Source organism: Topomyia yanbarensis, chromosome 3 (assembly GCF_030247195.1).
Source record: "Topomyia yanbarensis strain Yona2022 chromosome 3, ASM3024719v1, whole genome shotgun sequence".
Lineage (NCBI taxonomy): Eukaryota > Metazoa > Arthropoda > Insecta > Diptera > Culicidae > Topomyia > Topomyia yanbarensis.
The window spans coordinates 366,347,984-366,364,561 of record NC_080672.1 but is presented as its reverse complement, the minus strand read 5'-3'; the positions used below and the strand labels follow the sequence as shown (position 1 = coordinate 366,364,561).

The 16,578-nt window shown below is 40.0% G+C and overlaps 1 protein-coding gene across 1 annotated transcript; it reads right to left on the bottom strand.

The window, feature by feature from the left end:
- Positions 1-5,999: 5,999 nt before the first annotated feature.
- Positions 6,000-10,574, bottom strand: LOC131688227 (uncharacterized). The gene is made up of 4 exons (XM_058972399.1): positions 10,134-10,574; positions 7,229-8,522; positions 6,246-6,927; positions 6,000-6,169 (listed from the first exon to the last, which is right to left on the bottom strand). The coding sequence occupies exons 1-4, from the start codon at positions 10,169-10,171 to the stop codon at positions 6,000-6,002; spliced, it is 2,184 nt and encodes a 727-aa protein (XP_058828382.1). The 5' UTR covers positions 10,172-10,574.
- Between the last annotated feature and the right edge of the window lie 6,004 nt (positions 10,575-16,578).

Genomic DNA, 16,578 nt, shown 5'->3' with positions numbered 1-16,578 from the left:
GAAATGTCCTGCATAGCAATTTGTTGCACAATACGGTGCGGCAAATTTGGATCTAGCTCTGCCCACGTTTTATTTTGCTTCGACCTGAATGGTTTTCCCCTGGGCGACTTTCATCTTCGACTTGTTCCCGGCTGTTCTTGACGGCCTTGTGCCCCTGGTAGGTTTGCAACCAGGACGGAACTGCATCTCCGTAAGCCTTTAAAAGAAGGTCTTGAGTCCTTGTAATTTTTTTAATGAGATTAACATAAAACTTAATTGCTTAGTGCTACTTTATCGAGCGTAACGTTTTTACAACTCTAATTAAGTAACAGCACAAGAATCACTTACATGTCAAGCGATGCTACTCCAACTGCTAACGTCAGCAACCGGCGTTGTGTTGCATTTGAAAGAGGAATATTTAATGAAACTTCGGATGCCTCGAAGCCTCGGTATGACAAAAGTTAGGTTACTTTCTGTATGGTGGTAGTTCTATGCTTCGTCAACATGTTCTCGCAGATAACCTCAGGTTGTTAATCTTAAGTAATACAGAAGTAAAATTTCTCGATTAGGCCACAAGACGAGGTAAAGTATCAAACTTTTAAGAACTTACTGGAAATTTGAGCTAAATCATTTGGTTGATTAATTTCAATGGAATTCTGGGAAGCTTCCCTTTATGAAGCTGGCTTACTTATCAAAAAACTTCTGAGATATGAATTGAGCATGAATATGTGAATTTATTTCCTTTCATTTTCAGTAATAATTGGTAGTGCATATTGAACCATATAATGTGCACTGAAAAACGTTGAACCAACGTGTACTTTTCCGTTGAAGCATTGATTTGCCTATTGCCTATCATACTCAACTGCACTGAAAAGTCAAATTCAGCAGATTGTGGACAGAATCGTCAATCCATAATGCGCTGCTTTCGTTGTCTCTGAGATCCACTGATTGGCGCTTGAAGACTATAAGCTGCTGTACTTAAGGGCCGGGATTTTGCGCCAGATTTTGTTCACGGTAAATTTTCTGTCGCTATCTCTCTAGACAGTCAAACCAAAAGTTCTGCTGCTTCTAAAAATACAAAATCTTTCTAAAATGGCACAGAATTTTAAAACTAATAAATATGTACGTTTATCCCGTCGGAAACAATTCATGTTGGATTGCCCGGCCGGATTATTTGTGTGTAGATTTGTTAAAATTCGTGATGTTTTCCGCGATTGAGTTTATACCTCGGGAATACTGAAATTCATCTCCCATTGGTAGCCTTTAAGGCTACTTTACACCCCGGGAATCTGATCGCGAATTTTGCTCCCCGTGTATTTTAAACGGCAAATGGATTTTCATTTTCCGCGACGGGAAAAAGTCTACACGAAAAACTCAAGATTCGTAAAGTGTAAATCCAAATTCTAGAAAACGTCACGGATTTTTAAAAACACATGAAATCCACTCGGAAACAATTCAACATGAATTGTTTCCGACGGAAAAATGGTGTTTTTATCAGGTTTAAAATTCGGTGTTATTTTGAAATCGGTGGTATTTTTTTAGAAATAGTAGAACTTTTGGTTTGACAGTTTCTAGAGATAACAGCGGAAAATTTTCCGCGCCAAAAATCCGGCACAACATCCCGGCCCAAATTCCGTGATCAAAGTGTACAGTAGCCTTAAAGGCTAGTTTATAGTTCGAGAAATGGGTCACGGGATTGGTGTCGAGATTTGATCAGCGAAAATTTTCCGCCGAGATTTTTCTAAACTGTCAAACCAAAAGCTCTACTGCTTCTAAAAATACCAGCAGCATCAAATTTTAAACCAAATTAAAACACCCTTTTCCCTGTGGGAAACAATTTCTGTTGAAATATTCCCGGACGGATTTTTGTGTGGAGTTTTAAAATCCCGTGACGCTTTCCACTGTTGGGTTTAAACTTCATTAAAACGGTCATGTTTGTGAAGACTCATTTCCTGCTACGAGATTTGAAATCCCGTGCTCCATTTAAAATACATAGGAGCCGAAATCCCGTGACACATGTCCCGAATAGTAAACTCGCCTTAAAGTTAGTGAAGTTTTCCGCGGTTGGGTTTACACAATTCCTGATGAGTACAGTAGCCTTATATCGGCGCTATCCGCCAACGAGTTATTCGGGGAAATCGTTTTTCCTGAAAGGAAATGTTGTTCGAGTTGTCTTACCGAGGAGCAGCGAAAAGTACCTAGTATAGCCTCTCAACTCGCGTAACATTTCGAACTCGTGACCTGTATAAAAAATATGAGCAAAATATTTATCAATATTTTGATATGAACATTTATTTCACCAGTTCCACACAACTCTGGTTGGATTTTGAATCCTGTATTGGCTACTTCCACTGAAGCAGAAGCTGTCGACGACGATAGCAACAACATTTTGTTATGCCTTTATAAACCAGCCACCTGGCAAACCTATACCATCATATGGAGTTTGACAGCGACCAACATATATGGGGCGTTATAGCTATAAAGCCCCAAACAAAGAATTATGTTCGGCACTATGCTCGATATTCAAGCATTCCACACGACGTTTTGCATCTTGTGGGATTATTTAATATCATATCATTCAGAAAATCGACATTTTGTAACTAAATACAGCTTCTAATCATTCGGTTCAAAATCAATGTTTTGCCTTTCATGGCAGTGATGCTGGCTGTACAGAGACGTCGTCCTTGACAGGGAGCTGTTATAAACAAATGAAAATAGCCAAATCGGTAGCCCACTTTGATCTGGTGGAGTTGCCAGAATGTTTTTTTTTCGGAAAACTCCAAACTGTCAAAGCGACACAGAGGAATAGGGTAGCGAAATTTGTTTGATCGGTGAACCAAAAAGTGATAACCCGTTTGTATGGAACCTTTACGTATTTAATTTGTATTTGGTCGTATCTTAACGTGTTCAGACGTGTATTTTTTTTTGTTTCTCGTCGCGTGTTTAGTTTTTCGTTCGGTAGTTAGTTGGTTCAGTTGACGTGTCCGTTCGACAATCCGGTCGCATGTCGAAACGGAAACGCCGGTCGGGCGGTTCGAGGGCCAGCGCAGACAAAGCAAGAGGGCTGAAAAGTCCAAAGGAACCGGACGGCAAGAGATTGCGGTCAGAAAGAGACCGAATTGTCGTGACGTTCCATTTTTCCAAGCTAGCGAGCGTCCAAAATCAGCGAGCGTCCAAAACCAGCTAGCATCCGTTCGTCTTAACGGTCGTCAATCGAATACTCTATTCTCCTTCGACTGCTCCCGCTCAGGGAACTTTTACCCAAACAAATACCATTGAATTGCCCAGTTTGCAATGAAACAGTATCGTATATACTCATACATTCATCCATCGTGGATATGGTAACCAGTTGTTGATTAGACGGAGATAGAGAAAGCAAGAGCAAGGGTCGCGCGATAGATCTCAAGGGAAAACTCACTTACACATCTCACTTTGACCCGCGAGAAATATACAGAAAAGGAGAGCAAGAGTATTATGAGAGCGATTTAATTTAAAGTAACTGTTCCCATTCTAGAACCGTTTATTAATCAGGAAAGAACAATGCCATTATTAATATAATTTATATATTTTTTTTATTATACAATGCCTATACACTACATGTCTTCTCCTCTCTACTCTAATGGATAACGGTGTATACGAATTTGTCGTTAAATCTAGAGGGTTTTCTAATAGTATCTCTGTTCCGTAAAGATTTAGGTACACCATGAGGTGGGCTTCCCATTTGTGTTCGATCTATTTCAGATGTGGATGGCAGTAACAGTAATCCTTCCTCAATGTTGCTTTCAGTAGAGTTCCTAACATCATGACATTCTGTATTACTGGACTTTTTCCGCTGATCAGTGGTCATTGGAGCAAGCTTCACATCTTTTGCGTTGCGGGTATACTGAATACCGTTCTTACTCATCACAACTATTTTCGCGCCCTCAGTTGCGATGACGCTGAAGCGTTCTCCTCCGAAGGTAGGGTCAGTTTTTCTATTTTTATATTGTGCCAACAATACCTTTTCACCAACTGAAAATTGTGTTTCCTTGGCACCTCGAGCCATATCCGCATGTTTTTTACTTGTCAGCTTTGCAACAGCATCTCTTTCCCGTATATCTGATCTGTCTAATTCTTTTCGACACCATAGGCTTGGAAAAGTGCCGCGATACTTCCATCCTACAAGTAACTCGAACGGAGTTACTCCCAGGCGAGAATGTGGTATTAAGGTGTTATGGTTATGTACGTATTGCTGCATGGCCAACCTCCAGTTGTTACCGTCCAATTTGGCCGCTGCTACAGCTTTAATCACCCCTTGGTTCTGCCTCTCAACTGCTCCGTTCGATTGAGGACTGAGTGGAATTGATTTGCGTACTTTAACTCCCTTTTCATTCCAAAACTGAACAAATGCTGAACTTTGAAAAGGTGGCCCGTTGTCGCTCTGGATTATATGCGGGTAACCCCAAATCAAAAAAACTCCGCAAAGGGCAGCATTGGTACTTTCTGCATCTATACGTCTCATTTCAACAACGGACACATAACGGGAATACGTGTCAACAACCATTAGAAATTCTCCCGAACCACATCCTGGGATCGATAGGAAATCTATTTGTATTATTTCCCATGGCCCATCCGGTAAATCTCTGGAAGCTAGTGGTAATGAAGGATTTCGCCTAGATAACCTAACACATGTTTCGCAGTTTTTCACAAAATTCTCAACGTCTACAGACATACCCGGCCACCAAAAAAACTCTCTCATTATACGCTTCATAGATACTTCACCGGAATGTCCTCCGTGTGCTGATGCCATCGCTTTATCTCTCAGGCAGCTTGGTAAAATTACCTTATTACCTTTGAATATTAAAAATCCTAAAAAATACATTTCTTTCTTATGCGCTTCGTACTTTAATAACTTTTCATGCCAAGTGTCAGTTTGTAGAGCCATGCGAACCATCTGTATCTCTATATCTTGTTCTGCAGCTGTTTCAATCTCTTGCCATGTTAGTTCCATGCATCCTGGATCAAGAGCGTATAAGAAATGGCTGTCGTTATCGGTTTCAAATGGTATTGCTTCTTGAGATTTGTGGATTAATCTGGAAAGCGCATCTGCAATATTTTGTTCTCCCGGAACTCGTTTGATAGAAAAATCATATGGTTGCAAACGTAGGGCCCACGTTTCGGCTCGTGAGACAGCCCGTTTACCAAATCTGTGATTGCTATTGAAAATGAATTCATTTGCTTCAGAATCGGTTCGAATGACAAATTTTTTACTAAGGAGGTACGAAGAGAATCGTTCCACTCCCCACACGACTGCTAAGGCTTCTTTGTGCGTTTGGGGGTATCGCTGCTCAGTGACCGTGAGGGCTTTGGAAGCGCAAGCTATTATTCGGGGTATTGATGATTTATTAAATTGTACGAGCACAGCCCCTAAACCAATAGGAGAGGCATCCACAAGTAGCTCTGTTTGGTCGTCTGGGTCGTAATACCCTAGCCTTTTGATTGACTTTAATGCATCGTTGCGCAGGAATTCAAATTCTTTTTCTTCATTATTAGTCCAGTAGAAACGATCTCCATTAGCCAGTGCTCGCAGATGTTCAGTTTTATCAGCACGTTTAAAAATAAATCGATCAGCGAACGTTACTAATCCTAAGAAGCTCTTGACTTCAGCACAACTCACAGGTCGTCTAAAATCTCTGATTGCGCTTATTTTTCCATCCTCAACTTTCCAGCCGCGATCAGTTAAAGCAAACCCCAGAAACTTCACTGATTGACTTCCAAACACACATTTGGACATGTTCAGTTTCACATTATGCTCACGAAGTCGTTCCATTACAAGCGCCAAATTCTCGTCGTGTTCCTCTTTTGTTTTGCCGTATACAAGGATGTCGTCTAAATAATTACGCACACCCTTGCATCCCATTAGTATTTTTCGCTGCAGAACTTCCTGGAATATGTCCGGTGCGTTACACAGTCCGAAAGGCAGCCGAACACAGCGAAACATTCCAAATTCTGTACAGAAAGTGGTCAAATGGCGAGATTCTTCATCTAGCTCGATGTGGAAAAAAAGCGTTGGTAAGATCAATAGTTGAGAACCAACGAGCTCCGTTTAGATCCGCGAGAATACTATCCAGCGTGGGCATGGTGAAAGGCGTTCGATAAATATATTTATTGGGTCCTCTAAGATCAATGACCAGTCTAATATCGTTTTTGCCTGAAACCACGCAAAGATTTTTTTTTAAACGTCTGGATTTGGAAACTATATTAAATGAACTATTTTTTTTTTTTACCTTTAGGAATTACAAGCAGGGATGAACAAAACGATACATCCATTTCCTCTACAACCGGTTCAATGATATCCGTCGAGACCAATTGATGAAGTCGTTCTTTCGCAAGTGGTTTAACCGCTATAGGTATATTCATGAAGATATTCCTACATGGCGCTATCGATTTATTGTAGCTAATCTTCACAGGAGGAATATTAAATTTAGGGAAACTCTCTTGATCAGTTATGGGTGCAATCGCAACTGGATTTACTTCTATGTTAAGCATTGATCCCTCATCTGTAACTGGTACGCTAAGACCTAGGAGCAATACGCTATATCTAGTTGCTGTTGCTCTACTGAGAAGTGACCGAATCTCTCTTACAACGTAAAATTTCTCGAGCAATACCGGTCTGTTATCCGTAATATGCAAAAAAGCTTCAAATGTCGCTAATACCTTGATGACATTGCATGACGCGTATGGTTTAAGGGTTCGATCAGATTTATCTTGTAAGTTGAATATTTCGTTTTTATGGAACTGATCCGTTTTTAGTTTAATGAATAAATCTTCCGTGAACGTATTGACTTGCGCCCCAGAATCAATCAAAAATTGACAAGGCATACCTGCTACGGTAGCTGATATGAGTCCGCCTTTACTTTGTTCCATTACAGTTGCCAATTGCGCAGGCATGCAATACTCCACATGACTCTGTCAAAGGAATAAAAAAATAAACTGTAAATGACAACTCCTTCTGTTTGTCCAAACAATCATATTTTGCGATAGAGCAACAAGTAGCAAGACTACTTTATCATATGGGCTTTTCCATAGTAGAATTCATGGATATCATTAGTGAAGATTCTATGTATAAAAAGACGCATTAAAAACTAGTTTTTATTTTATATCTCAATTTCATAAAACGGACATTTTCAATAATTCATAGCAATCCTTTTGTCAAACCATCGCAAAAATCATGATTGAATAAAATTTAATCATCTAAAGAAACGCTTACATTTTCCGCAACTGAATCATTTGATTCTTCCTTTTCAACATATGCAATTAATTTTGCAGCTGGTTCTTGAGACTGACTATCCTTTCCAGTTGGGCTCTTAGCATCACGGAGATTCGATGAACGACACGCCCTCTGAAGGTGCCCAATGCGGCCGCAACTATGGCATACTTTATCGATGGCTCTGCAATCGGCCGGCGAATGGAAGGCACTGTCACATCTCCAACACTTGCGTTGGCGTGACATACCTATACTTATATTGCCTCCGCGACGTCTATTATCTACTCCGAATCTGCGAAAGTTTTCTCCCGAGCCGTTAAAAGGGTGAAATCTCTGATTACCGCGCTGATGATGGTTTCCTCCTATATTGGAACGATGCACAAATTTCCGTTGAATACTTCGGCGTGGGAAATCGGCGGAAACCGGTGCTAAGACGGCTTGTTCTGAATTTCCATGTTTACGCTTAAAAAATTCTTCATTGAGCCGAATTGCTTCTATCTCGCGTACTTTGTCTACCAAATCGGTAAATGTTCCTTTTCTGCTGAGCATCTTTAGAGCGGTAGCACGAACTTCCTTATTGTGGGCATGTTCTGCGATGGTGCCGACAATTTGCTCGAATTCCTTATCCTCATCAAAGTCACACATTCGCGCCGTTGCTCCTACTCGGTTTATGAATGTTAAATCTGTTTCTTCAGCTTTCTGAAACATTAAAGCGAGTTTCCGTCTTTGTAACATTACATCTGACCCTGAGCCGAAATATGATTTCAGTCTGTACAAGGCATTGGAGAACGGCCTTTCCAATTGATCTGGGGCACTAGGGTCAGATTTTGTACTCTTGAAAATCTCCAACAATCTTGGTCCTGCTTTCACTTTGAAAACGGTAAATTTTGTTGTTTCATCTTCTATCCCAGCTAACTTCATTGAATCCATCAGAAGATCTCTCCACATCTCGAATGAGTGTCGATGAATATCATCCTCCTCAGCTGGTTTGCACTCCGGAACGTTTATCGATGTGATGGACAACTGATGTACGCTAGACATAAATCTCGACTCTTCTCGACCCGGTTGACTGCTTACGCATTGCGTACTAGAAGGACCAACACCTCCCTCAAAATTGGAAATGTTCTGTACACCATCTGCTTCAATTGAAAGAGTAGAGGTATTTAGAATAGCTGGGAGCGATGCCTCCTTTTCTGTTCTCATCCTATTTAGTTCTTCCACCAGTTCGACGTTGCGTGCTTTCTGTTCTTCTAATTTTTTCGCCAGCGACTCCTTTTGCATCTTTTTCCGTTTTTTTCTGCAAATATTAAAACAAACTATAAAAAAAAATTCCCTTGTATAATGGAACAAATTGCAATCAATGAATGCTGCCAGCTCAGAAAATATTTGCATTGCAAGCATATTTAATATATCTGAACATAACCACAACTAATAGGTTACCAACTATTCATTTTATTATTAATTATTTTTTTTTTTTTGCCCGCATGTTACACATGTAATACATCAATTACTGCGTTGTTGTCATTTTACAAACGACGTGCACTCAGAATGTGACAGTAGTTCTCATTTCAACAAACTATTTTGATTGATTTGTTTCGCTAGTGTTACACACTAACACTCACTTGAATTAACCTACAAAGGCTACTAGTTTGCAATGTCTTACGTTCCACGTATTTTTGTAGTACTTGATCTTTCCACTAGCGTTACACGCCAAAGTTCGATATATCGATTATCAAAGTTATCTAAAATCGTGCGTACCACGCATCTCAAGTAATTGCAGGATTTCTGATTGGTTATCAAATTTTCGGATCACATAATGCTATTTTTGCGTTCCACTTTTCGTTTTAGCGTAATTTAAAACCAAAATTTCGGGTCGCACTTTTTCATTTCTCACTGCTTTCGGATTTCAACTGCCTTTCCACCGTACGCATTCTGGTTTCCTTCTTTCTTTAATCCCACTTTGACACAAATAATATACCTTTCCCACTTTGACACGCTCCAATTCAACTTCTGGCGGGTAACAGGAATTATAATTTCGGATTGCATGACCTGTTCACATTTCGAACGCGTTGCTCTCTCCCACATCTGGCACGCTATACGCCAACTCAATTGAACATCTCATTTTTATAAGTAAATAAAAACATTGATTACCCTTTTCCGGACTATCACCACTCTGTCCATCTCTTACGCATTTCGGATCGCAACACACTTTTCCTAATTTGCAAATTTCTGATTAGTTTCCGAACCCTCGGATTACACAACGCTCCTTTTGTATTACATTTCATTTCCGTGAAATTGGAGCTCACTTTCCCATTCCTCACCTCTTTCGGATCGCAGCATCCCTTTCACCCCACAAGGATTATATAAGATTTCCTTTTTATTTTCAATCTCAGTACACTCTTATTTTGTTATAATTCCAAGCTTTTCGGGTCACTCATTTTTTTTTTTTTTTTTTAGCTGTTTCAGATTCACATTTTTCGGATGATACGAGTTATAATTTCGGATTGCATAACTAATTCACACTAGCACACGCGCATTAAAAAAAAACCTTGCTTTCACCTGATAAAAAGCTACACCATTGATCATCGCTATTTGCCCTCGATCAAATTCACACTTTTCGGATAGTAGGACAGTTTTTTTCGGATCACCTCCCCCTTGATGTACTTCTTATGCACATTTTTCTATTACGTAACAGCATGAAAAAAAATTTCGGATCGCTTCTTCCACATTTTTCGGATTACGTAACATCCAGAATTTTCCATAAATAGCACCCCTTCAACGCATTTTGTTATTTAATATTCAGATTACGTGTGAGCTCATACTCCGATACTTCTTACGGGATATTTCAGATTTAGCATAATTCGGATTCTCCCTCCCTTGAAATTTGTCGATTTTTTTTTGTACTTACGGGTAGCTACCGGCTGCGCCATTGTCGTGACGTTCCATTTTTCCAAGCTAGCGAGCGTCCAAAATCAGCGAGCGTCCAAAACCAGCTAGCATCCGTTCGTCTTAACGGTCGTCAATCGAATACTCTATTCTCCTTCGACTGCTCCCGCTCAGGGAACTTTTACCCAAACAAATACCATTGAATTGCCCAGTTTGCAATGAAACAGTATCGTATATACTCATACATTCATCCATCGTGGATATGGTAACCAGTTGTTGATTAGACGGAGATAGAGAAAGCAAGAGCAAGGGTCGCGCGATAGATCTCAAGGGAAAACTCACTTACACATCTCACTTTGACCCGCGAGAAATATACAGAAAAGGAGAGCAAGAGTATTATGAGAGCGATTTAATTTAAAGTAACTGTTCCCATTCTAGAACCGTTTATTAATCAGGAAAGAACAATGCCATTATTAATATAATTTATATATTTTTTTTATTATACAATGCCTATACACTACACGAATGTCATTGTATTCGGCTCCCCCAGCGAGTATTGCGAGCGCAGCGAACACTACAACCAATATCAGTGACGTTGGTGATTTCGGCGGATCCATGCAGGATTTGCTTAAAGAATTTACAATCGCCAGTGAAAATTAAATTTCCACCCATCATGGTTAAGTCGGTCCCGCTCGAAAAGCTGATGGAAACCATGAAAGCGCTAGGTGTTTTGGCTGAATACAAAATCTGCCGAATCGGCATAAAAGTGATGGTTCAAACAAAAGAAAAATTCGGGAAAGCTACAGCATATCTGAAAAGCAGTAAGACGCAGTTTTTCACCCACGGCTTCGCCGGGGAAAAGCCGTTCAAGGCGGTGATACGCGGGCTGCCTGTGATGGGAACTGAAGATATCAAGGAGGAACTGCGCGTTCACTACAAGCTGGAGTCAATGGAAGTTTTCCAGATGTCACGCCACGACAAAGCTAAAACCAAAGGCCTTAGTCTAAAGGTACGCAAAGAGTGTGCAGAAAGTGAAGCCGAAAAAAGTCTACCTATCGAGCAAAATTAGAATCCAACTTTGCCGCAGAGGTATCAGAGACGGATTCCAATTGTGCTCGATAGGTAGGCTTTTTGACTTCACTCTTTGCGCAACTGTTCTCTATAGACTGTGGCTAAATCCTTTCGGGACTGTCTGTTTCTGGTGCATTTTCCAAAAGGTACAGTTACGCTAAACGCACTTCAGGCGGTGCGTTCAATCCGATCAATAGTTTTTTGCTGGGAGCCATATCGTGGCACAAATCGCGACGTAACACAATGTCAACGATGCTTAAATTTCGGCCATGGTACCCGGAACTGCAATGTAAAGCCCCGTTGTGACAGCCGCATAGCACTGCCGATTGTTTGGTGGATGGTGCCATCGAATACCGCTGCGCAAACTGTGGTAGGAAGCATCGAGGTTCGAATCGTTCCTGCTGGAAGAGAGAGAAATCCATAAATATTCGGAAACAAGCCTCTACACAGAACCAAGCCGGAAGGAAGCGACAGGAAGTGCCTGCGTTTACAACCACAAATTTCCCCAAGCTGGCTCCCAGAAGATCAGGGACTGCGACTCCTCCAATAAGTCCTCCTGGTAATCATCCGGCGGCCCCTACCACTCAACTCAGTACTTCTACCGTTCGTCAGGATACGTCTTTAACTCGACTGTGGGCACCCACTACTAACCCGTGGGCACTTCCAACCAATGGTGGCCAAGATGGTTGCCCGGCACAGCAATCCGCGACATTGTTTTCAGCTGAGTAGCTGACGTGCATCTTTCCTGAAATGTGTGGCCAGCTACGACAGTGCCGCACTCGCCAAGAGCAGATCTACGTTCTGGGACTGATGGTCATTCGTTATGGCTGTTAAACCCCTCCGTCTAATGAACTGGAATGCTCACTCTATCCGAGTGGAAAAGATCGAGCTGGTAGACTTCATCAACACAAACGGTGTAAGTATCGTAACCGAAACATATCTATCCCCTGATATCCCGTTCTCCATACCAAACTACACCACGGTGCGTATGGATCACACTCTCGCGGAGGAGGCGTAGCGATCATAGTGAAAAAGGGCATCAAATTTCTAATGCTGCCGCAACCTGGCACAACCGTCATCGAATCTTTGGGAGTTGAGAAACTTCACAAGGGATAATTAAAATTTTCGCTGTCTATTGCCCGCACAATGCTACACTACCAATGGTTTGGCTAGACAATTCAAAAACGACATAAATACATAATCGGTGGTGATCTTAACGCTCGACATAACCTGTGAAAGAAAAGCAGGAAAAATCAGAATGGTTCCCTACTCTTTGAAGATGTCCAACTTGGGTATTATAGTGTTCATTTCCCTGACGAACCCGCATTCCTCTATTCGGCTGGTGTGCCCTCTACTCTGGATATTTTCTTGTCCAACACCGAAATACTTAAGCCGCTAAAGCTCTCTGAACTCAGCTCCGATCACTTTCCGGTAACTTGCGTATTTGGTGGTGAAGTTGTTACGTCTCCGGTCTATCATAGGAAAGATTTCTACAGGGTTAATTGGGTAGTCTTCCAGAGAACTGTTGACTCGCTACTGGAAGAAAATTCTCCTCTTACTGATACAAACGACGTAGACAACTGTCTGGAAAGGTTTCAGCAAGCGTTGGATCGACTTGTCATCGCTGAGTAAAATCTTCGAGAAGATGCTTCTGGATCGTCTACTAGTGTTTGTGGAAACAAATAACATCCTCACGCAAAAGAATTGTGCATGTTTGATTCTATAAATTATTTCTTCATTTTAATCGATAAAAATTCTTTATTGTGAACCAAGGAATTTATTAAACCAAATTTATTTTTTTGGTTAGATCAACCAAAATATCTTTTGAATCAATCTTACAAGTTTTGTTATCTGTGCTTTTCGAAGATCGACAAAATCATTGTTTGTTCCAAACAAATAAGTGATTCTAACAAAAGCATGCAGCTAATTGATTCAAAAGGACTGAATGCAGTACATCAACAGTCCTTGTTGAATTGAAACAAATAAAAAATAAAAGTTGCTACGAAGAAGAAAACTTTTTACACGTGCGTCAATGCTGGAGAAATTCGCTATTTTTAAATTTAAGAGAATTTAGATTTCGGTAAATTCTTATAGTGCTCAGATTTTCCGAACTCGAAGGGCGCAAGTGCAGCTTGAAAATAATCATGATGTCGCACAAAGGTTAGTGAATAAATTAAGTTGAATGCACACGGTGCGTTTTATGGTGCCTTCCACTATTCCAGAACTCAAACAAAACACCCTGTGTGGCTTAAAAACGACAATCGCAGAGCTGAAAACACGTCACCGCACCAGAGATAAATAATACCCGTTCGAGAGAGCTGTTTCCTGTACTTCACCATCTCTGATCCAACAGGAAGACACAGAGCGTATTCGTGCGCCTTCTGCAATCTTTTTGGAAAATCCGAGACTCTGAAGCACTACATTATAGCGCATATCTGGAATAAACCACGCGCAGAGCCAAAGGTACTACATAAAGGGACGGTGATTGGAATCGTATGCGCTGCATGTAATAAAATTTCATTTCGTTCCAAGCAAACCTACTCCGGAACAGGTTTGGAATCCCTTATGGATTCTCGCTCAAATGCAACAAACGATTGAGTCGGAATCGGTTGTTGCCTTTGAGCTGGAACTCATAATGAATCCATTCAGAATTCCTAACCGATCCCGGAATGGGTTTGACTGGGCCATACTGCATCCATTCAGGATTCCGAAGCGGTTCCAGAATGATTTGACTGCGTAAAATTAATGCGTTTGTAGCCTGTTTTTAGAGAAAGGCCAATAAGTCAATGGCAAGTATTTACTTTGTGAGGTTCATTTGTACTGATGTTATCTGTTGTCAGCGAGTAATGGTTTGTTGGCCTTTGGTTCCTATTAAAGAATAGGCATATTTTATGTACAATAAAATTGGTTTTGCTTCAATATATGCTATGCATTGATTCAAATATTTGTTATGTTTAAAACAATAAAAGATATTATTTGATTTAACAAAAATGTTTTTGTATTGAACATTTGACATGCATTGATCCAAATATTTTATTAGTTTTATTCAACAAAATGAGCTCATTGATTCAACAAAGTTGTTTGTTGTTTCGATTGTTGTTATGATAAAATCAATAAAAAAATTTTGTTGGTCCAACTATTTTCCATGTTTGATCCAATAAATTCTTCAGAATTATTTCAACAATTGTTTTATTTATATAAACATGTATTTTTTATTGAACACAGAACAACTTGGTAAATTTATTATTTCAACCCTCATATTATTTGACATTAAAAATTATTTTTCTGCGTGCTCCTGACTGAACAGTTCGGCTTCAGGAGTGGCCACTCAACGACGCACCAACTAACGAGGGTGATAAATATTATAAGGCAGAACAAAGCTGTCTCCAAGTCGACTGCAATGGCTGTAGAGAAAGCGTTCGACAACGTGTGGCACGATGGGCTCATCTACAAGCTTTGTGTGTCCAACGTCCCAATCTACCTCACAAAAATCGTTCTATCTCTGCGATAGAACATTTAAAGTCGCACTTCAGGGACAAATGGAAGATAAAATTGAACCTCCCAAAAACACAAACGATCCTGTTTAAGCATCGGCTAACAGCGAGACTGGATCCTCCGACCAACTGCAGAGTGTCACTTGGAGGAACACAAATTGACTGGACTACAGAAGCAATTTACCTTGGTCTGCTGATGGACTCCAAGCTGCTGTTTCGTCAGCACATCGAAAAAACAGTCACCAAGTGTTCTCTTATGGGTAAGTGTCTCTACCCTCTCATCAACAGGCGCTCCAAACTCTCCGACCGCAATAAGTTGACTGTTTACAAGCAGATCTTCGTTCCTGTGATAGACTACGCCAGTGTTGTGTGGCAAACCAGCGCGATTACACACAAGAAGAAACTACAAGTGTTCCAAAACAGAACATTAAAAATGATGTTGAAATTACCGTTCGATAAAACATATGCAAATTTTAGAGAAAAATGCCAAAATTCAAATTTTGAGCTAATGCGCAGACTTTTTTAGAGTTAAGTTGTAAATTTTGTAAATAGTAGGTTAAGATTTAGGTTATGAAAAACAAGCAAACAAATTCCGTCAATTCGGTAGTGCCTGAACAATCAATAATTATCATCAAACAAACACAAAATAGATATAAAAAAGATGAAGAGAAAACAATCTATATCACTTAAATAACCAATTACATGTATATACTAAAACAAAATATTGAAATAAACATATATTAAATCGTTAAAAAAAATAACTGTTTTGGTCATCTTGTATGAAAGTTAATACATTTGTGAAATGCCATACAACTAAAAATCTGTACATTGAAAACCCGTTTTTATCAGCCCCCAATTTTGTCAGCTTTTCGACCCGATTTCGTCAGCCAGTCAGGATTATGAGGCTATGTCCACGGATTGATGTTATATATTTGAATAGCTTCGGTTTAGTACAGAAAATAACTGAAATTGTTTTGTCATTGTTCCAATTTCGTCAATCAAAAATACACCAAATGGGCTGATAAAAACGTGTCTTCGCTGTATTTGTAAGCTACTAATAATATGATAGCCTGTTAGTTTCAAACAATAGACCAGGTCAAGGAAATTGTAAGCAAAGTAGCAACGGATGATCGACACAATGGTTACGAAGTGTGCGACAATACAAGAACCACTCAAAAAAGAAGAACTCCAGCAAGCTGAGCTTGTTCTATGGCGGCAGGCCCAGTGGGACAATTTCCCGGTTGAAATCAGTGCGCTTTCCAACAATTCAAAATGTAAACCGGGTGAGCCAACAGAAGTAGTGAAAAATGGAAGCTGTATCTACAAGAGTCCTCCGGTCTTGGATAAAAAGGTGTGCTGCGGATGAATGGCAGGATGACGAAGACGAATAAGGTTTCCTTCAACAAAAAGCAATTCTGTCCGGTTCACACAAGTTGTGAGGGTATAACAGTACAGCGAGAAAAATCATAAGCAGTGATGTGAGAAAATTGGTGAAGTTCTGCAAATCCTTCCTGGTAAACTCTTCTTCACCGTCTGATTGCAGCACGTTGGGAACCTTGCCCACCCGAATAGAAATGTACAGTAACAAAACCATGATTTTCACTGTGACAGTACAGTAATTTTACAATAATTTACAGTAAGTTTTAGTGTTATGCTACAATACAAAAACAATAAACTTTAACGTTTTTACGGTAAATTTCAATGTAAAATAGACTTTTACAGTGAAAAAGGGGGGTGGTTATGTATCTTAGCATTAAAAAAATCAATTTTTCTCCATACATTTTTTTCTCGAAAACAGTAAAATTTAATGTGAATGCACTGTATCAGTTTTTTGCTGAACAGTGAAATTTATTGTTACATGAAATTTTATTGTAAATCTACTGTAAGAACTTGGCATCGAAC

Coding starts and splice junctions, on each gene's coding strand:
- LOC131688227 (XM_058972399.1), bottom strand. CDS start 10,171: ATGGAACGTCACGACAATGGCGCAGCCGGTAGCTACCC. Junction 6,928..7,228: donor ATGATTCAGTTGCGGAAAAT/GTAAGCGTTTCT, acceptor TTCCTTTGACAG/AGTCATGTGGAGTATTGCAT. Junction 6,170..6,245: donor CCTGCTTGTAATTCCTAAAG/GTAAAAAAAAAA, acceptor GCGTGGTTTCAG/GCAAAAACGATATTAGACTG.